This window comes from Coturnix japonica, chromosome 7 (assembly GCF_054131305.1).
Source record: "Coturnix japonica strain WE chromosome 7, WE-NBRP24, whole genome shotgun sequence".
Taxonomy (NCBI): domain Eukaryota; kingdom Metazoa; phylum Chordata; class Aves; order Galliformes; family Phasianidae; genus Coturnix; species Coturnix japonica.
The window spans coordinates 21,529,366-21,550,275 of NC_140669.1; the positions used below are offsets into that span (position 1 = coordinate 21,529,366).

Sequence of the window (20,910 nt, forward strand, 5' to 3'; positions counted from 1 at the left end):
CCCCGCCGCGAGGCCGCTGGGTGGGGCCGAGCTGCCGCCGTTCCCGCTGCCCGGCCCGGCCCTGCCATGCTGGACTTCGCGATCTTTGCTGTCACGTTCCTGCTCATCCTCGTGGGCGCCGTGCTCTACCTCTACCCGGTAATGGCGGCGGGGCCGAGCGGCCCGACCCCCGGTGCAGGGAGCGAGCGGACGCGGGTTCTCACTGCCCGGCCCCGGCTCTTGGCTCCGGGATTCTGTGCCCGCCCCGGCGGCGCCCTGCGCTGCTGTCGGGGCTGGGTCCTGCCGGAGACGTGGCTGCGGCCTGCAGCAGTGCCGCGCTGGCCGGGCCAGGCTGGTGGGGCTGCGTTCCGGGCTGGGGCAGCCGTGCTTCGCCTGTTCCGTGTCCCACTAAGCCCCCATTTAGAAAGGGGCAGAATCTGAGTGTCTGATGTACACCGGAGCCTCCCATTTAGGCAGATGGCTAGAGCCTGGTTTGGCCCGTGGGACCAGGCACACGCTCACAGCTGATCAGTTCTGTAAAATTCGGCAGATCTGAGGCCTGAGGATACGCTTTTTCCAGCTTCTCTTTAACGTTTGCAAACAGTGCAGCTGTATTGGTTCAGGAAATCCAGCTCTCCTACTGGAAAGCTGTGAAGCTTGACTAAACTCCACGTTCAGGAAGGCCAATAATGTTTCCTTTTGCTATCCAGGCATCCAGGCAGGCATCAGGTATCCCTGGGCTGGCTCCAACTGATGACAAGTAAGTGCTTTCCATCTTGACGTTGATCAGGTTCAGCCTTGGTGGTGGATGCTGTGAATGAGCAGATGAATTCTTTGTGTTCCTCAGGGATGGCAACCTGCCAGACATCATTGCCAGCAGAAGTTTGCATGAGTTCCTGGTGAACCTTCATGAGAAATATGGCCCGCTTGTCTCCTTCTGGTTTGGAAGGCGCCTTGTTGTCAGCCTGGGCTCCATTGATCTCCTGAAACAACATGTCAACCCCAACCGGTCATGTAAGCATCATCCCCTTTGCCTTTGAGTCTGCTTGTCCTGTTTGGCCTTGTTGGCCATCATACCCCAAAGGAACCAAATAAAAGTGAAGCTTAGTTTGCAGCTGACACAGTGATTCAGATGTGTCTTTGGTCCTGCTTATTGGAACTCAGTATCAGTGACCAAAAGCTGTTGCTGTCTGGCAGCTATTGAGAAATTACTGTGCTTCTCCTTTTACCTGCTGCTTACAGGTAAATGTTGGTGGAAAGTTCATGTTCATTAATCACTTGAAGCAGCCAGGTGAAAATCCTATAGCAAATTAAGATACAATTTAAAAGCCACAAAAGCAGAGTGCAATTTAAGATGGGGAATTTTACTAAACTAAGTCTGAAAAGAGCTGTGATTGTGATAACTTCCTTGTATGGCTCCATGTGAAATTTTTTTAAAGCCTTATTTCAAGAAGTTCTTTAATTTTCATTTTTGTTTGAGTTTTAGAATTTTGTGCTGAAAACTTCTAATGATCTGGGCTTGAAAGCGGTCAGTAGTGCTGGTATCTGAACTGATCTCAGTCTGTGAGGATGTTTTAATTTCTAGTGAAGCCTCTCAGGCAGATGTTCCTGAGGTAATCACAAACAACAAGGCAGCTAGGTTGTTGTTTGGGTTTCACCTGAGGTTTTTGCAGTTTTCTTCCTCTCATGTAGATGTAGATTTGTGCTTGTTACAAACCACTGGTCTGGTAGTGCAGGCTCTTTTCAAGCACAAGAAGATATCTCAGCTATCAGCTTATGCTGAGGTTACGATGAATAAGCTTCTTGTACATTTGCATAAAAACTTACAAAACTGTTGATGATCTGGGAAAGGAGTAGGAGTTAAAGATCAGCAAGAATCATTGGATAGCAGTTGCACTCCAGAAGGTGGAAACTCACCCTGGAAGATCTGAATGCACTCAAGTGTAAGTGTGAGTATGTTTGGAGAAGGCTGAGTAGACATTCACTTTCTGAAAGCTCAGAGAAGTTGTGACAGGCCCGTGAGCAAACAAGTTTTCATAAACGTACTGAAGTTGGGAGTGTATGCGAATACCGGTGGGAAAAAAATGCCTGCACTTAGATGTAGGAAGCAACCAAGGCAGCTACAGACCAGTCTGGCCTCCTGCAGATGCCAGCAGTTAAGCATTCATTTTAAAATGCTGAGTGTGGAATGCAATAACGTGGTTATGCTTCTTAGATAATCAGACTTCTAGACAAGAAAAGCGTAGAACTTTGTCTCTAGACTATCAAACAGTTGAAAGCATGATGTGTTTCACTAAGAGGAGTGCAAATGTAATCCTAGAGTTGTTTTCAAGTCTAGTACAAAGTATGTAGTCTGTAGAAGAGCTTGGCAGGATGGAGTTCTGTCTCTGTGAGGGGTTTGTCCCTTGTGGGATCTCTAGTCTGCTGTAGCTGTGGAGAAATAGATGCTTCCCAAATGCTATGAGACAAGGGCAGCCCTATGCAGAGGGCAGCTGAGGCTCTGCAGTGCTGAGTTTGCAAGAGTGAATGTAGCAGTGGTATAGGACTGTCAGTTTGCTAGGAATTGGGTGAGAAAAATATGGAGCTTGCTGCTGAGCTAGCAGCTTCTTTCATCCCCACCATGAGAACATTGCAGTTTCTGCAGATGATGGTGTTAAGCATCCTCTGGCCTCTCCAGATGGCTCTGCTTGCCCGATTTGCTTTGTGGGCTTTACCATCAGCAGGGCATTGTGGTATTAATAGCAAAACCGCTCTGTGGCAAAGTACTATGGAGGGGAAATTGCCAGCAGCAGCTAGAGTCACATAACAGCTTGCTCCACATGCAGAGCTGCAGGTACCATTTGCAGTGCCACAAGGCACGTCATATGAAGTAGGAAACAGAGTGAGCTACAGAGCTCTAAAACATTGGAAGGAAAATGGTGTAGGGGAAGAACATTTAGTTTGCTGTATTTATGTCTCTGGTTTCATTAGCTGTTACGTGATAGTAAATGCTCTGAAGGTAGGAATTGTTTCATTGGGAGTTTGTCCAGGAGCATAGTAAGGTTCTGATCTCTGCTAGGCATCCTAATGACATCCACAGTAGGTAGAGTCAGGTAGGTCTAGCTCAGCCCTGATATTCTGTGATGCCTTGGAGGTTTCATTCCATTTGGAAAAAATAACAGACTGTGATAAATGTTGAAAATCTCTTACTTGAAACTGTGTGCTGCTTTCGTGTAGCTGCATAGAGATTCTGCTAGTTCTGTGAGACTCACAGAAAGGTTTACAGGAACAGAAAAGCATGTTGTAGGCCACGCTTAGTTGCACAGTTTTGCATTGGCTCCTAATGTATTTCACCACATTAATTATGTGGAGGCCTGGTGATGAAATTTGGAGTAAAAGATCTAAATGATGCAAACCATGGATACAGAAAATGGAGGGTAGACCAAGTTGATGGCAGAGCCATCTGGAACTGGGAGGCTGGGAACAAGCTTCCAAAGCATTTTTATGAAAAATATTGAGAAAAGCAACTTAGTGGAGCCAGGAGGCAACCTGCACAGGAGGAACTGAGCACAGGATGGTACCCTGCCACGGGGCAGAATCTTTATGACATCCTAATACATGTGGAGCAAGAGAAACTTAACACCCCAAAGAGACTATTCCTGGTGAAGGAGCCATGCCTTGCTCACCTCCCAGGAGCAGCAGCACTCTATCAAAGAGGTGACTATTTTCATTCTGTCTGTGCAGAATAGAATTTCAAATTATGTTTTCTTTGTTTATTTTCAGCGGATCCCTTTGAGATGATGTTGAAATCCTTCCTGAGGTACCAGTCCAGCCTGAATGGGGACACAGGGGAAAGCCACCTGAGAAGAAAGCTGTATGAAAGTGGTGTGACAAAGTCCCTGCAAAGCAACTTAGCTCTCATCCAGAAGGTAATTTGCTCTTTTACAGTGGAAAACCTCTATGTAGCTCACAGAGGAAAGTTTAATGAGAATGATAACTAGGATACAGAAGCTGCATTCAAATTTATACTGGAATTTTAAGCTTCTGAGACAGAGAACAGCTGTTCATACACAGTGTGAGCATTTGGTTCCTGTTAGCTCCACTGGGCTGAGAGAAGGACTTAGGTTCGGTGACGTTTTATGCCAAGACATCAGATGCAGTTTAAGATCCTGGAGCATATGGTTTCTAGATTTATTTTACAAGGCAGGAAGGAGGAGCAACGAACCAGCTGTTGGGACCACGGACAAGTGGAGAACTGTTCTATTGACTCAGTCCAGCAGCCAGTCTTATTTTCTCAATATGGAGCTACTCATATTAAAGAGTTTAAGGTATTTTTGATGGAGGGAACAGGATATGGACGGGACTGTTTTACTGTGGGCTCAGGCAGGATATATGGGGGCAGAATGTTACTGTTCAAGTTAGCAATGAAAGGAAACCCTCAAAAGTATAAAGGCACACCATGGCCTTGGAAGTGTGATCTATCTGAGGAACTTAGGGTGGGAATGTCTTCAATTTGGGGTCTGTTTGGTAAACAGGCTGTTGATATTACTGTCAACTAATGGTTCCTTTCCTCTTAAGCTGTCAGAAGAATTGCTGGCCAAATGGCTCTCCCTCCCTGAGGCTCAACACGTACCTCTTTGCCAGCATATGCTGGGCTTTGCCATGAAGTCTGTTACGCAGACAGCGATGGGCAGCAGCTTTGAAGATGACCAGGAAGTCATTCGATTCCGCAGGCACCATGATGCAGTAAGTGTCACAAAGAGCCAGGAAGTTTCCTGTACCTATTTTCCAAGCCGACAGCTTGTGTCTGCGTGTGCAGTTTAGTAAGGGGAAGCACAAGCTATTGCTGGGACTTCAACATGAAGCTAATATTAAGCTTAAAAGCTTGAGGACTGTTGACTCAACTATCTGAAGTTAAAACTATCAAAAAGATCTTATTGGTCTTACTGTCATAAATCTTAGGCCAGGTGTTTTTAAACAATCTGCAGGAATTGGGTTCCACTGACAATTGAGATGTGTTTGATATCTAAGTTGGTTAAAATCTCCAGGGAAGGCCAGTGGAATTTTGCATTTTCAGAGATCCTTTGAGGGCTCTGTGGTATTGTGGAGAGGGAAAACCTGGGCAAATCTGAAGCTGTGTTCACAGTTGGAGATCTTAAGTCTGTTGGTGGTATGGTGGGAAAGAAACGATTTAATCTGCCGCTCAGGATGGCTATGCCTTTTCCCATACAGTTATAATTACAGCTTTTTGAAACTCAGTTTCAGTTGTCATACATGTAAGAACTACAATAGGGCATGGTGTTCTGAAAGAGGACACTAGTTTCATATTCAGAGAAAGACTTCGTTTTATTTAATGTTTTCATTTTATTGAGTAGGGCAGAATGAAGGAGTCCATGTCTGTGGTGAGTGACAGTGCTCTTCTCTTTGTCCTTCTTTCAGATCTGGTCAGAGATTGGGAAAGGTTTCTTGGATGGGTCCCTTGACAAAAATGCAACTAGGAAGAAGCTGTATGAAGATGGTAGGTTTTTTCCAAATCCAGTCTCCCTTCCACTTCACTCCTCCACTCCAATTAATGCTTAAGAATTATCTAGCATATGGAAGCACTTGATTTGCCCAGCTGTCTTGGCTTTTCTGCAGTTTGTTGTTGTGCCATAAGCTACCAGATGCATCCTCTTTATTCTGGCAGAAGATTAGAAGATATTGTTGTTTTGTGGTTCAGAGACAAGCCTGACATTGTTGATATAGTTCTAGTGTTTTTGTGCGCTTGCTACCTGTTTTATGTCTACTTAACTTTTTACCTCTCTTGTACCTAACAATGGTCATAGTTAACAGTAAAAGCTTATCAGTATGGACTAATAAGATTTTAAACCAGAGTAACCTCTATCTAAAACTAATGAATTAGTTCTAGATGTTGAATGTGTCTGAATTAGGCCACTTAAACCAGACAGCCAGCAGCATTTGGGTCCTAAACTCCCCCTAGTAGTTCCCACAACAGACATCAGTAGTTAGGCACCCAGATATCTTGAGATGAGTGCCTAAATCCTCCTACGCTTGCCCTACTTTCCTCTCTCTGTCTGTGCACCGTTTTCCTCTGGAATCATTTCTGCAGAGCTCCTGGCAAAAGGGAGACCATCAGTTGACAGAGGTGCCATAACTCTTGAGTAATTGTAACTCAACACGCAATTAAAGTAGTGTTATCTGGCTCAAACATTTTAATTGTGGGAGCTGGTTAAACACATTACGTGGTGGTTCGACACTGATTATTTGACCTTCCTTTATGTGATTTCAGCGCACAGAGTACACGTCTTGGTTCTACCTGTAAAGTTAGCTTTTTATAGGCATCTGGTGATATTTCATTTCTACATTTTCATCTAAATAAGAGAAATCACCTTCCAAATTTAACACTAACACGTAACGGGCTGCTTCTGTAAGCGAATCCACCAAGGATGACTGTCTGAAAATCTGTCTGGGGAGGTGGATTCACTTCTCCGCAGCTCTCAGAATGACCAGGATTAAAATAATCATTTATTTTCCTCCAAAGCTCTGAAAGAGATGGAGTCTACTTTAAGGAGAGTCATAAAGGAGCGCCGAGGCAGATCATTCAACAGGCATGTCTTTATAGATACCTTGCTACAGGGGAACCTTAGTGACCAGCAGGTTTGTACAGATGTTATGTCATTGCACGCTAATGGAGTTCTACTAGATTGGCATCTTATTATGTTGTAGCCTTTGGTTAATCTAAGCTTTTGCATTTGGGTCAAATTCCTAACTACGGCAGTGTTCTTTCTGGCTCTTTTTCCAGTCCTGCCATGCTTAATTGAATTAGACCTTGGTAGCTCTCCTTGCCACTGTTTCATTGCTATTTTTATAAACCAGAAGTGTATTAGTATTAAGCATGTCTGAAGTGCTATTACAGTGGACGTTCTGTAAGAGAGTTCAGTCTTATAGATGAATTGCCTGCTCTCTGCACTGAAGAGATTTCATGTGCTTCAGTGGAGAATGTGCTCCTTTGTTTTAATCTTTGCATCCCATGGACATCATTCTCTGAACTAGATTTTGTTTTCTAGATTTTGGAAGATGCAATGATTTTCTCCTTGGCAGGATGCATTATTACTGCTAACTGTAAGTACAGGTCATAAAGAACTTTATGTCCTCAGATTCAGCTGTCTTAAACTGAGCGTGATCATGTGAGACTTAATTTAGGCGAACAAAAAGTAATATCCATCATTTTGTCTCTCCTGAGCTACAAAGGTATAGAAGCAGGTAGTTTTACAGCACACTCAATACAGCATCACAGCCAGTGAGTTGAAGCTGTGTTTGACAGCCTGCTTACCCTTTGGTGAACCTGTTGCTTTTTGTTTGGGCCCTTAACCCCAATCAAATGATGCTAAATTTGATGAAAGAGCATCAAAAATTGCAAGTCTCAAAGATAGTTATGTAAAATGGATTCTGTTATGTGGGAAGGAAGTTAGAGCAGAGCACTGAGGTGTGACTGGCTGCTTTGAGTTTCTAGGGAATAGGTGTGCTCCGTATATGGAAGAGTTCCTATAGGAGCTACTTTGGGATTTTTTAAGGATTTTGGAAAAGAAGAAAGTAAATGGAAATATGACCTGAAGCTGTATAAAAACTCTTTTGTAATATGAGGATGGTTTGAACTTAACCCCCTGATTATCAGGTCTTGTATTTCATTGAATGGGACTGGGACTTCAAACAAAACCTCTCTGGTGCTACTGGATATTGAAAGATGTGGAAAGTAAATTTGGCATCTACGTTAACAGTATCTCTGAAGATTATCCTCTCCAAATATTCCAGGAAGACAGTCTTTTGAAGGGGCTTGGCTGCTCAGGCGCAGCCCGATAGCGCTCATAAATAGACAAAAAGTGGTAGAAACGATCTTGTAGCTTTGGAGAAACTGCATCCTACACACTTTATTTCTTAGGCAAGGTTTATTTTTCGATGTGCTGTTGAGGATCTCTTCTGAGTACCTCACAGGGTGGATGTAGAGGAGACAAATGCTGGCCAACATACTGCAGAAAGCTGTACTGTACTGTTCTTCACCCTACCTGTCAGGAACCCAGACAGGGAATTTTCTGGTGCAGTGAACAAACCAGCCTTTCATCTGATTGATCTAATAACCCTGGTTCTCCAGAAGGGGTGATTGCTAGAGCATTACAGATGTTTCATGGACCACAGGGCTGGGAAAGAGACACGCTTTGATTGCTGCTTTGCTGGACTGTGAGGTCTCTTCCCCAGGGCAGTGAGGCTGAATGACTCAGTCTCCTACACAGCTTCCTAAGCTCTTCATAGCACTAGAAAGATAATTGAAGCTTTCAGAGTCTCTTGTTACACTGGAGTTCAACCTCTGCTTCTGACACTGAATAGAGAATCAGTACAATACTCTGTAAACAGAGGTCATCCTTGTCTGAGTCAGAAAAATCATCTTACAAATACAGGAAGCAAAAAAGGCTGAATACAGTTAATAAAGGTCTGAATTTGCTGAATATGGTATTGTTTTGATTCCTTCCCCAGTGTGTACCTGGGCAGTCTATTTCCTGACAACGTCAGAAGATGTACAGCAGAATCTCTGCAAGGAGGTGGACCAAGTTCTGGGGAAGGGGCCAATTACACACGAGAAAATCGAGCAACTCAGGTGGGTGCCTGTAAGGAAACGCAGAGGAAGTTTTTCTTGTGAAGTGGGAAGAGGGGCTTCATGTGCCAAAGGCTGGAGACGAGCCTGTGCTGGATCAGGAGAAAGCATCCAAAAGCTACTACATTTCTGGGAAGTGATCATTGTCATGCAGCAGAAATAGGATCCACTGTAGGACTCCAGATAATGGGGAATGGGATGCTTTCTTCAGGGGGAGGCCCTTGAGGTTCACTGATGGGGAAGGGAGCACAGAACCTTTTCCCTAAGCTGCTTGAAAAACGCTCTGTGCCAAGATGTACCCTGTAAAGTGTCTCTAATCCTGCCTATATCAATGGAACTGAAGTCTTTTAAGGAGGAGGGTTAATTCAGAATAAAAGACTGAGAATACCTTCTTCATCCTATTCTCTGTCTTAAGGGATCAGATTGGTGAAATTGAATGTATATTTGGTTTTGGGGTTCACAAGAATCATGGTGTGATTGGGACTAGTGTTAAGGTTTCGATAAAGGAGTATAAGCGTGGGTTTCTTGCTCCTTCCTGTGTGAGTGTGAGGTATAGGAAATGGAAAGGTGTGTTTACCCTTTCTAGCTGTGTTAGTTTGATTGAAGGTCTAAAAGAGGTGGGAAGAGGGAGATTTCTGATGAACTGATAATGACATTTAATGCTTATTGAAAAGATGATGGGACTGTGAGATTAAAAAAAAAAAAAAAAGCTTCTCAGCATGGCGGAAGACAGCTCCAGGAGCAGACGGGGGCCCTGGAGGGCAGCAGATGATCAAGTTCTCCTTTCCAACCACAAGGACATGGATAAGCTTCTTTCTGGAAGGGTTAAATTGACCAAGCCTTACTGATTGCAGATACTGTCGACAAGTCTTGTGCGAGACAGTGCGGACAGCAAAGCTCACTCCCATTGCTGCGCAGCTGCAGGAACTGGAGGGCAGAGTCGACCAACATACTATCCCCAAGGAGGTAGGGCAGTACCAGGAGCACTAGGCCACCCTGCTTTCCTGAAGGGAAATTTCCTGTTTCCTCTTCATTGTACTTCTTTCTCCAGAGGGTTGAGGGAGGAAGACGATTTCTTCTGACACACGTTTAACCTGAGCAACTGATCTGTGATCTGAACATACTCTTTAGTCAAAGTTTGCCATGCAATTCCTCTATGGGATAGGCTCTAGGAATTCATGCTCTCTTCCTGAGCGGGTTGGCTTCTAGCTCTGAGTCCACTGGGAATAAATAATCTTTTGAAGGGGTTTGTGGTTTCAACTGTGCAAAGAATAGCATAGTTTCAGGCCTAATCATATCACCTATATTTTCTACATGAGAGTGGTACCTTCCATTGCAGACAGTAAAGAAGCATACGCATACATACTAATGAGAGTAGAGGAATGGGATCTGGCCCTCTCTAACCACCGAGATTTGCAGCATGGGTCTTAAGAAGTTAAAATCCTCATGTGAGCATTTCATTATAGAAATTTGTAGGTGAGTGTAACGTATGATGTTTTTAAATGACCTATTAAAATGAGTGGTCCACAGAATTTTTGTTGTCCTGTAGAGCTGTTCAGATGTAGCATAAGTTGTGTGTTTTCTGGTCTGACGTATGTATCCTCATTTTCTTTGCAGACACTTGTACTTTATGCTCTTGGTGTGATGTTGCAGGATAGTTCATCTTGGCCATCACCATACAAGTATGTAGAATCAATACCCTTATTCTTTTCCCAATGAATTCCTTTCCTTTTTTTCTAATTAGTATTCTTCAGATCTTACTTCCATGCATGGCATTCTTTGCTGCAGAGCCTGTGTTAGGCAGATTTTGGAGATGAGAGCGAGTCTGTAAGGAACTGGATTTGTGAAGATCCTTGTCTCCTTGGACAGGAGTTTGGGGCAGTTCAAGTCATGATCCTCCTAGACTTTTTATGTGTGTATATTAGAGACTTACAGATTTGTTTGTTTCCACACACACTGCTTTGGCAAATACTGGTAAATTCGTCTTAATGTTTTTTGTGGATGAGAGAGATTTAGATTTGAATGGTTTTGGAATCACTGTCAGCATGAAACAGTGATGTAAGGGAGGAAATGTCTGACAGAAGTTTTGTGTTTTCAGAGGAAAGGAAATGTTACCTCATTACTTTGTGGAAGCAAAACTGGATCCAGGCTACTATATTGGAAATTAACAAAAGAAATAAATGTAGCTTACTGTGACCTCTGGGTGGCAAGTGCTAACATTAGTTTCATTTACTGCACTTAGACTGGAAAAAACTGTGGTTCAGTTATTCTGGAGAGAGAGAAAAGAGGCAGCTGAAATCTAGGAGAAGGAAGAAAGCCCTTAGAACAGAGCTTGTTCTCTCCTGCAGGCTCTTTCAAAAGAGTCAGGCACTGATGATCTGACCTATGAGCATTTTGGCAGGGATTGCCCAGTAGGATGGGGCTTAGACAGGCTTCACTGGGACAGCATTTAAAGGAAAGTGAGGACTGCTATGATCACAGTGTGTTTATTCCAAGGAGGAGAGTTGAGTTTGTGATTGTATTTATGTGACAGATGGGAGATCTGCGCTTTGCAGTCCTTGCACCTATCTGCCTTATGTATAACCTCTGTGTTTGTTTGCCTTTCCTTTTTTTTTGTTTGTTTGGCTGAACAGCTATGATTTCTTCCTTAATTCAGTATATGTGATTTGTCACTTCAAGGGAAATGTAGGCATGGTGTTGCTTTAACTGAGGGTCAGCACCTACGTGCCTTTTCAGATTGGAAGAAACTGAGCTTGGATGTTTATCCAAAAAGCCAAAGGCTTGAAATACAAGCAGAAATATTTAGCAGAAAATGATAGAGGACCTTAAATCCATTATATTTCCTGCTTGTTTTTTTTTTATTATTATTATTGTTCTATAATAACTCATATTTAAATTGAATGGTATTTTATTAGCCTCCTTTTGGTTAGTTGTTTTTGGAACCCTTGTTTTAACTTGTGCAAACCCTGGATAATAGTTCTGTTACAGCCTCCATCATACTAATGCTGGAAGCCACTTTTCTCACTTGAATGAGTCACCGGCTTCCCTCCCCCAGCATATACACATACACACACCAGCTGCTTCAAGAGAAGGGTGAGGGGCAAGGAAAAAAATGGAAAATATTTTTGGAGGTGTGAGAGGGGGAGGGATGCAGGGAAACTGGTGGGATAGAGAGGGGAGACAAATCAGATTGTGTGTGCCCTGGAGGGAAATGGAGGGCATGTAGCAGCATCAGCTCAGCCATATACTCAAGCTAAACACCCATTGCTAAGAGGTAAAGAATAGTAGTTCCAGCCCTGCTTCACACTTGGTTGTTAAGCATTTTGACCAAAGTGGGACACAGCTGACCCGCAGAGAACATAGATGGAGTAGATGCACAGTCACCTTCCTATACCTGTATGAAATTACCCAGCATAATTTGGAGAGAGGATTGATGCTTTTTGCTGTTGAGTCATTGCCAGTTTCTTACTCCGGTGTGTGTGTGAACATGCATCCAGAGGAAGGGTTCTGTGCGCACTCAGTGTATTTTGTCTTTCATAGATTTGACCCGGAGAGATTCAATGAGGATTCAGCCATGAAAAACCTCTCCTTGTTGGGTTTTTCAGGAAGCCAGGAGTGCCCGGAGTTGAGGTGAGCAGGTTTTTGTGTGTTTCTGTGAAAGAGAGAAAAGGAGGTTGTTTCAGCCTATTCCAGTCCAAACCGGCAGTTGTTTTTTTTGGCAGATTTACCTCATAGCAAGGTTTTTATTCTCTTTTCCTGCCTCCTTCCTTAGGTTTGCCTATATGGTGGCTACAGTTCTGTTGAGTGTCCTGGTAAGAAAGCTGTACCTTCACCCAGTTAAAGGACAAGTTATGGAAACCAAATATGAGCTGGTAACCTCACCGAAGGAGGAAGCCTGGATAACGGTGTCTAAGAGAAGCTAAGAACAAGCAAAACAAGGGTCTGAAGGTGCCAGCAGTGAAGATCTGGGCAGGTGTCTTAGAGGGAATCATGCTGGCAACACAGTGACTCAGCCAAGGAATTTTACATGCAGATTTTGTTACCTTCCACGTTATTAACTGCTTACCCTCCTTGGGTAATTTTTTCTAATTCAACCAATAATTGTATTAAAGTAGATGTAATCTGTATGCTTTTTTACACTTTTTGCCCAAAAGATTGCAAAGGAAGCAACAGAACCGAGCAGTGGTGTATCTATGAACTGTTCAGTGCCAGCTAGTCGAAGACTGGGCCTCTGGTTGGTCCAGCTCCTTCCTGTCTGCAGGCAGATCTGGGTAAGAGACTGTGCCGCAGGGCATGCTTCTTTATGGATCCCAAGTAGATAAGACCTTGAAGGCACAAGGACAAAATCTTTCTCTATATATAGGTATTTTTATTCAGAGTGTCTTTCCTTCCCTTGAGCTATAGCTATAACTGTCAAGAAGAGCAGATACATATTGTGGGAAGTGTGCGTGAGTGTGTGTGAGAGAAAAAGAAAGTGGGGTGAGAATTGCACCATCGGGTCTCATGCTGCTAATGTAATCTTCCTGTGCTGTAGGATTGCAAGAGGATGGATGGCTGAAAAATGCTAGTAAATGAGGAGGAATAAAATTGGTTTGGCCCCTGAGAAAACAGAAGCATTAGTAATAACATAATGAAATGAAATAAAACCACAGAACAAAGCTCTGAGAAAGGGATTCTCCATCCTGACAGTTTGGAGAGCAGTGTCTAATCTAATCAGCATCAGAAATTGATGACAGGTGCTTGCAATTCATTCATCACTCAGCCAGCAATGAGATTGGTCATGCAAGTACTGGAAAGAGTGAGTGCTGATTTTATAGGGCTCTGAATTAATGTTGTGCTTAATAAGTTAAAAGCCTTTCAAAGAACCTTCCTCCTCCAGAACAAGTGCCAGCCAAAGCAGTGTCACATGCCTGCTGCTCATTCACGTGCTTTTCCCTGCTTCTTTCTTTCTCTGCTGGCTATAACATAGGCCAGCTCTTGCCAGATTTTTGACCACCCTGCTGAATGGCTTGCAAGGCAGGGACCTCTTACCCATTATCTCAGTACTAGTGTTGCTATCTGACCTATTCAGGTTATGTTTCTTCTACTTCCCATTTTATTTAGGGTCACCCTTTATCTGATCTTGATCTTTTCCCTGTCAATGTAACTTTTATGTTAGCACTCTCCGCACCCAAATTCTGTGTTGTGTAGGAGAATTGTTACTCAGCCTGCAGCTGTGTATGCCTGAGCTGTTCTGCACACAGCTACTGATGCATGCCACAGGGAGGTTCAGGGATGTGTAGCTTCCATTAGAGCTGCTTTCTACTGCCTAAGCAAACAGGGGACACTTCTCTTAGGGACTTATATGTTTTATTTATCTGGGTAGTTGCAATTCCCAGTGCAGTTCCCAACTGCAGACACTGTTCCTTTCTCTGTCTCTTCCGGGTCAGGAGATCTGCTGCTCTTACAAAAATGTTTTGGCTGTTGGATTGCTGCCTAGTGCCATTCTGAATGCAGTTCTGTCAGCTCTTGAAGGGTTAACATCTGATGCCAGCCTCTGTGGGCACCAGACAAAGAAAATTCTGCTTTTGGGTTTAATATGTCAGCTCTGCTTTTAGTGGAGCCGTGGAGATTCAAATTCTCCCCCTGCAGTGCAGCATGTAGTGGGTGAACGGTAGGATGGAGATACTGTTATGATGTTTTTTGTCTACTGGGCAGAAAAAGGAGGGTTGTGCAGTTCATCTTGCTGCCTGTCTTGCATTGATTTTTATAATGAACTGCAAGAAAGCTCTTGCTAATCTGACCTCCATTTGACTGAAGGTTGGGCATGTCCCCAGATGGCAATTCGTGTTAGCCTTTGCTTCACTGCTTATGCAAAAATGCCTACTTTTCTTAAAGGCTGCAGATGTTTTCTAAGCCTTGTGGAGAAATCTGCATGGCAAAGGATTTTACTTTAGAGTATCCACGGTGTACAGAGGAAGCAAAATGGAGAGGAAAATAATGGTAGAATAACGCTGCCCTACTAAGAACCAGACTAGAAATAGCTGACTTGGTCATATAATTGAGTGGCCAAGATCTGTTTCCATAAAGCCATCTGGTAGGAGTAAAGCTTTCAGACACCAGAAAAGCTTCCCAGGAGTAATTTGTTCATACTCCTCTTAAAAGTATTTCTCTGCCTTTCTGGAGCTATAACTGGAGCTATATGGGCCAGCTGCCTTGCAGCAGTGGCAGGAATAAAAGGGAATAATTCAGTGTAATTTGTTAAGAATTTTCAGTCTGTACAGGTGTTGCATCCTATGTGACAGTACTCTCAGACTGGGCCGTGTTACCAAACAAGCTACAGGAGTCTGTAACTGATAGGAGAGAAGAACATGGTCCAAAGTGCTGGACAAGGCCAACTATCAGTTTGTGTTTGCTCAAAACTGCTGCAGTCAAGAAAAGGCCATGACTCATCATTTCAGGCCACGTTTTGGGCTTTGGGAGGAAGAAGTGAGCATCTCTCAGACATTCCTTATTCATTGCTCAGAGTGACACCAAGGACATGGCCACGTTGTTTGCTGCAGTCTGTAAGTTTCCATTCCACTCTTTGTGGCAATCATTTCCAACAGCCTAACTCTCAAGATAAAATGCACTGCTGATCAGCCAAACTATTGCTCCTCCTATTGTGCAGCAAAGCCCCTTATTCATATGGGAATGTTGATGGATCAGAGCTTTCTCATGGAGTTTTAGTATGTTCCAGCTGGCAGCTTGAAATATATACTGGTTTTGTTCCATTTCTCCTCACCCTTGTCTCATGTACACTGTCATGTGGTGCTTTTTTGGCCTTGTTTTCTAAGGAAGATGTAGTCTTCCCCCACTTACGTCTGACCATTTGCTCCCTTTCTCCTCCTCTTACAAGAAGTAACTTCTGAGCCTTTGGATCAAATTAGCTGTGTTTGCTAGGAATCGGGGTTTGAAATCTCAACAGAAAAGTATAATATGTACATATGTAATACAGGGAACTGTTGCTTTTTATGCTTCATATCCCTACTCCAGAAAGCTACTTCACAACTTCCGCTAGGTGGTTTTGAAGAGCATACAGCAAAGCTGTTATTTCATTCCTTGGACTATTATTGCAGAACAAGCTTTAACAGAAGGCTGCAAATTAATGGAAGGCAAGAGGCTAAATATATCTCAGTGCCTGTGCAACCTGCTGCTATCAGAAGCAAGCAGCCAGCGCAGGTGCTGGGAGCAGTCAGGCCATTGCAAATTAACTCTCATGGTGGCTAACAGAGGTGTATACTTCTGCCCCTCATCTTGCTGACAACTGGTTAAACACTTAACATAACTTTGTGGAGTAGACAGCTTGTTGAGCTAGCCTCCCACTGCCTCCAAAATAACCATGAGTGGCGTTACGTCTAGGTTTTAATTAACCTGGGCTGCATGTAGAGCTGTTATTGCAAAGTAGTAATATCTGTCTCCTTTTCCCAGCAGTTTAAGGACCTGCTGGTAGTGGCAGTGGCATGCAGTGCAGGGCTGAGGGCTGTACGTTTTATTTTCTTCCATTAAATGGAAAGGGTGGTCTTTGCAACTTCTGTCCTATTTGCTGCAAATGTAAGTGTTGTTTGTTGGACAGAGCGGACATTTGCTGATTTAAAGTAGCTTGGAGCTGCTCTTTCGCCAGCTCCCCCATTAGCCAATTACATGAACCAGGGGACGCTGGCAATGCAAAAATGAGGAAACTGCATGTTTATCTCACTGCATAGTTAATTCATCAACATTTTGGTACAGTTACCTAGTGCTGTCATCCTACTATCTCAGGTGCTGTGTGCATTCTCACTGAAAACAGGAGGACTCGCCTCTCACTAGGGTCATGGCTGACCTTCCTAAAGTTTCTGCTCTTGCTCTTGCAGGCATCCTTGGATATGGATGTATCCCGGTCAGCAGAGTGAATTCTGCAGATCGTTGGCTTACTTTGTGCTTGGATCCTTTTGTAGGGCAAATGGGAGTGGGTAGAGCAGTACTTTCATGAAAGTCCTTGGTGCATCCAGGACTTTACCCATTTTCATACCCATTTTATGAAGAGTGAGAGGAAAGGAGAAAAAAAGATATCCTGTAAAGAGGACACAAATGTTCATCACTAGTGGGTCGTGCCACCAAGACGTAGAACTGCTGTAACAGTGGCAGCTCATAGCTACTTTCTACTTGTCCAAAGCAGAAATTGCTGGAAAATATTACTGCCATTTTTTTATGTAGCATGAGAACATGTACCCACTTTGGCATCTCTCTCTAGTTGAGCTCAGGTTTGTTTTTTAGCAATCAGTCTTCAACTGAACAAAAGGCCTGTTTGACATCTCTTTAGATTCAGTGCCAGGTTTTTGGCAGTAGCAGACGGAGAAGAGGAACTACCACACGCAGGGAAAAAAAAGATGATGAAAACGTTCCTCACATATGGAGGGTGGGGAAGGAGGAAAGATAAGGGTTTCCATGGCAACATTCCTTGAAGATAAGTATTTTTAAATCTGTGTGAATTTTAGCATTCAAAACACAGTTGAGTTTCCCACAAAAAAGATTTGGAGGAGGGTGGAGCATAAGGAATCTTTTCCCATGTTTTTCAGGTCATTCCTTCTTTTACAGAGGAGCCTGATCCCAAGATAAATGAAGTATATGCAATTGCTCTGGTGTTTATGCTCCTGTTAAAGAAAAGTCTTTCCAAGAGGCGAGAAGTATTGGTCAAAGTTCTTTATTTGCACTGACAACTCTGGCCCAAGCATTCGATCATCTCTTTAATAGAATAGTAATTTAATTAGATCAGTGCTAGGCCAGTAAGAAGCTGCAAGGACAAATTTCAAGTTAAATGCGGTGTAATTCAGAGCAAGATCTCTATAGATGACACTCAGCTCAGTGATAGCGATGATAAGGTGATAGAGGTCTTGGCCAAAGATGAAGGGATGAAGTACAACTGAATGCAGAGGAGCCAGACGCAGTGTGTCCCTGGTGAGTGCTTTGTCTGCAGCGATGACAGTGAAACATCACTGCAGGTAAGCAGTGGATGTTCCTGTGATGCTATTAGGCAGTACATGTTTGTGCTGTTTATTGAGTATCAGTGCTGGGGCTGCTCCTTGAAGCTTTTCCCATCTTCGCGTACCTGGGCTCTTTGTAGGCACTGACATCCCGTGCCCCCACCTCCCTACTGGCACCCAGGCAGGTCAGCTCTGTCACAAGCCTGGCAGTGAGACAGCCAGTGCTGTGCCTGCTTGGCTGCCAACTTTCTCATCTCACTGAAAAAAGCTTTTTTTATTTTTTTTTTTTTTACAGTCACTTCCAACTCAGTAATGACTCAGACACTGCAGCAAGGGTAAAATGATCATCTTCCCTTTCAGACTTTTATGGCAAAAGGCCCTGGGTGTCCTCTGAAAAGCCAGAGCTTGCTGGGCATAGCTGCTGGCTGGATTTGGTTCTTTAATTTAACAGATCGAACTGATGCTCCTACAGTGCTATATATCTGCTGGCTCAGGGTCTGTGCTTCAGCAATAGGCTAAATGATTCCTACAAGCTATTTGTGTTCAGCAGTCTTGGGGAGGGATGGCTGGGTGGGAAAGAATAGTTGTACATAAAGAGAGGGTGCTATTAGGTTTTCAGGCTCTGTCCCAATATCCCTGGGCCATGAATCAAGGAAATAATCATATATTTGCTTGCTGATCTTTTGAGGTGAGCAAGGGGAAGCAAATAAGGGTGTCTGAAAAAGCAGGTCCATATTGTCAGACTGTGGAAATCAGCACCTTGTAGTATTGTTTTGGCTGAGACCTTGATACAGAATAAAGTCAGATCTAGGTAAGGTAACTTACCAATGTCCCTACATCTTCATTGATAAAGTCTAATGGGCAGTGTGGAACAATCTGAATTTTATCACTGTTGGATTCTGTTGGAGTTCGTTATCAGTTATTTTCAATTTGGGGAATAACGTTCATGCCCTGATGTCAGCACTAACATGACAATGCATCTGTAGTTTCTTGGACTGCAAAGCAACTGACTTGCTGATGCTGGGCTTATTAGCTGTGAGTTACTGATTAAGTATATCATCTTCATTCCTTCACTTTAGTTAAGGCTGCTGTGCCTTTTGCACTAAATGCTGATGCTCTTGTTCCATGTGTTTGCCTTATGACTGAACTTTGGAAGATGCAGAAAGTCTGGAATATCTAAGTAACAGGAGTGCAGCAACTTTAGTCACTGCTCAGCAACCATCAGTATCCAGTGTGTCACAAGCTGACTCTTACTCGATCCTCAGGTACTTGTTACGGAAATGGGTTTCAGAACACCATGGGCAGTAGATGGCTGTAAATGGATTGCTGCTGTGCCAGGGAGCTGTTCCCTTGTTGTAGCAATTATGAGCATCCGCACATGGCTCTAAGCCCTGCAAGTAGTTTCCAGGCCAAAAAGCCCTTCCTTAGGCAGACTGGCTGCTTGTGCTTGGGGAGAAAGATGGTAGGTTGCCCACTGTGTGGCAGATTAGCTTCTGATCATGTCCTGGCTCTGTGATGTAGCTGTCCTGCTTTTGCAAGCTCTTCCAGGAGCCTGAGTGGAGGAAAGGTGACTTGAGAAAAGAATGAAGCATGTGAGTTAATGGGAGCTGACAGGGATGGATGCTTGCAAGAATACGCCATTGCATATTGTGAAAAAGAAGCTGAACCAATGGCTACAAATGTCCCATGTTCACTGGTGAGCAGGGTATTTGCTAACAGAAAGCGTTTGGAGCACTTAGTGTTTCCACCATGCAGAATTCATATTAAATTTGTAGAAGCCTGCACCTTGATTTTGTGGTATTCTTGTAAAAGGAAGGAGCTTGGTCGCGATCTGCTCTAAATTAACCTCAGGCATAGGCCTGTGCCTGCAAACCTTTGTATGACTGTGACTGTTATTTATGCTGTGTGACTGCACTCAGTGCTACTTACTATTCCTATGTTAGCCTAGCAAATAGCTGTGGCTTTTACAAACCAAGTTTTTGAAATTGTTTAGGCATTTGAATTTGAACCTACCTAAGTGCCTAGAAGTCTCTGCAAATCCAGTATAGCAGCACAATGTGAAGAAAAAGGAAATGATATGTAGGGGTTGTTGGATCAGACCTCTGGTTTTGTATCCCAGTAGCTGCATAGTAGCAATATCTAGATAGGGCTTACTGCTGTATATGCCATAGCTTGTAGTGAACCTCTTTTGTGCTTAAGGGAGCTTGATGGTGACTTCTGCACAGTAAAGGTAAAAAGACTGCACACCTACATCCTGCACTAGCCTTTATATTTTTTATAGCCGTACTGTTCTGATGTGATGAACTGAGCCGAGCAATTGCATTTTCTCAATTACCCTTAAGAACTGGAAATTCTTATCACCTCTCAGTTTCTTTCTCCCACTACTGTGTTGGTCTCGAAATTGTCATCACAGCTAAAAATCCTCATTCTGTAAATTAAACTGTGACTTAAAAAAAAAAGTGCAGCTTCCTCATAAAACTTCACCAAGTCTTTTGCTGATGTGACTCACTCAATTACTCATATGGGCAGACATTCCAATAATAAAGGTAGTTAATGGAAAGGAGTGAGGAATACTGCTGGTACCTGAGGAGGCAGGGGAGGGGGACGGCTACTGTGGGCATGTTATGCTTCAGCTTAGCTGCTGAATTCACCAAGCTCCCAGACATTTTTTTAAGATAAATAAAGTGATGGCCAGTCTGTGCCCCGAGTCAATCTCTTTATCCCAGCAATGTATATAGTTAAACAACACACAGTACTCACTAATGAGCTCTGGATTCCTGAATCAAGGAGCACAGCTACTAAGTGGCTAAATGAGCCCGTTGACTGGAGATGTTGCTGAGGACCAGATTTTTCTCGAATAAATAGTAGGCCCCTGAGGTTTGGTTGTGTAATACTGCTGCAAGGCAGACATTTTGGTGGATGTACACTGGTAGAATGTGGCATCTTTTGAAGCTGTTGAATTCTGTTATTAAAGAATAGTGAGATACTACATGAACGTGGGAGCAACCTTGTGCAGAGAAGTCATACATGTGTTATGGTTTCAAGGAGATGTAGAATTAAGCCAAAAATAGTACTAGTAGAAGCAGACAAATTGATTAGAGCTGAGGACGGGCTGGCATTTGTAAAACAACCAGAAGAATTAATTTTTGGTTGTGTAGCTCTGAGGCTGTTAGATATTTTAGGGGGATGCCACCCAAATGGCTGTGTGACCCCCTTTGGACAAGAAAGATGTGTTTGAAAATGGAGAGGACATGAGGATGTGTTCATTTCTCATGCAAGATGAGGTGGGAGGGAGACTACAGCTTGACTTGTAAGATAGAGCTT

At 43.5% G+C, this 20,910-nt stretch overlaps 1 protein-coding gene across 1 annotated transcript; it reads left to right on the forward strand.

Annotated features, from left to right (window-relative positions):
* Positions 1-9: 9 nt before the first annotated feature.
* CYP20A1 (cytochrome P450 family 20 subfamily A member 1) lies at positions 10-13,213 on the forward strand. The gene is made up of 13 exons (XM_015868301.2): positions 10-138; positions 690-739; positions 827-993; positions 3,742-3,887; positions 4,537-4,704; positions 5,398-5,476; positions 6,500-6,615; positions 7,026-7,080; positions 8,488-8,608; positions 9,460-9,571; positions 10,223-10,287; positions 12,146-12,235; positions 12,378-13,213. The coding sequence occupies exons 1-13, from the start codon at positions 67-69 to the stop codon at positions 12,526-12,528; spliced, it is 1,392 nt and encodes a 463-aa protein (XP_015723787.2). The 5' UTR covers positions 10-66; the 3' UTR covers positions 12,529-13,213.
* The last annotated feature ends 7,697 nt before the right edge of the window (positions 13,214-20,910 follow it).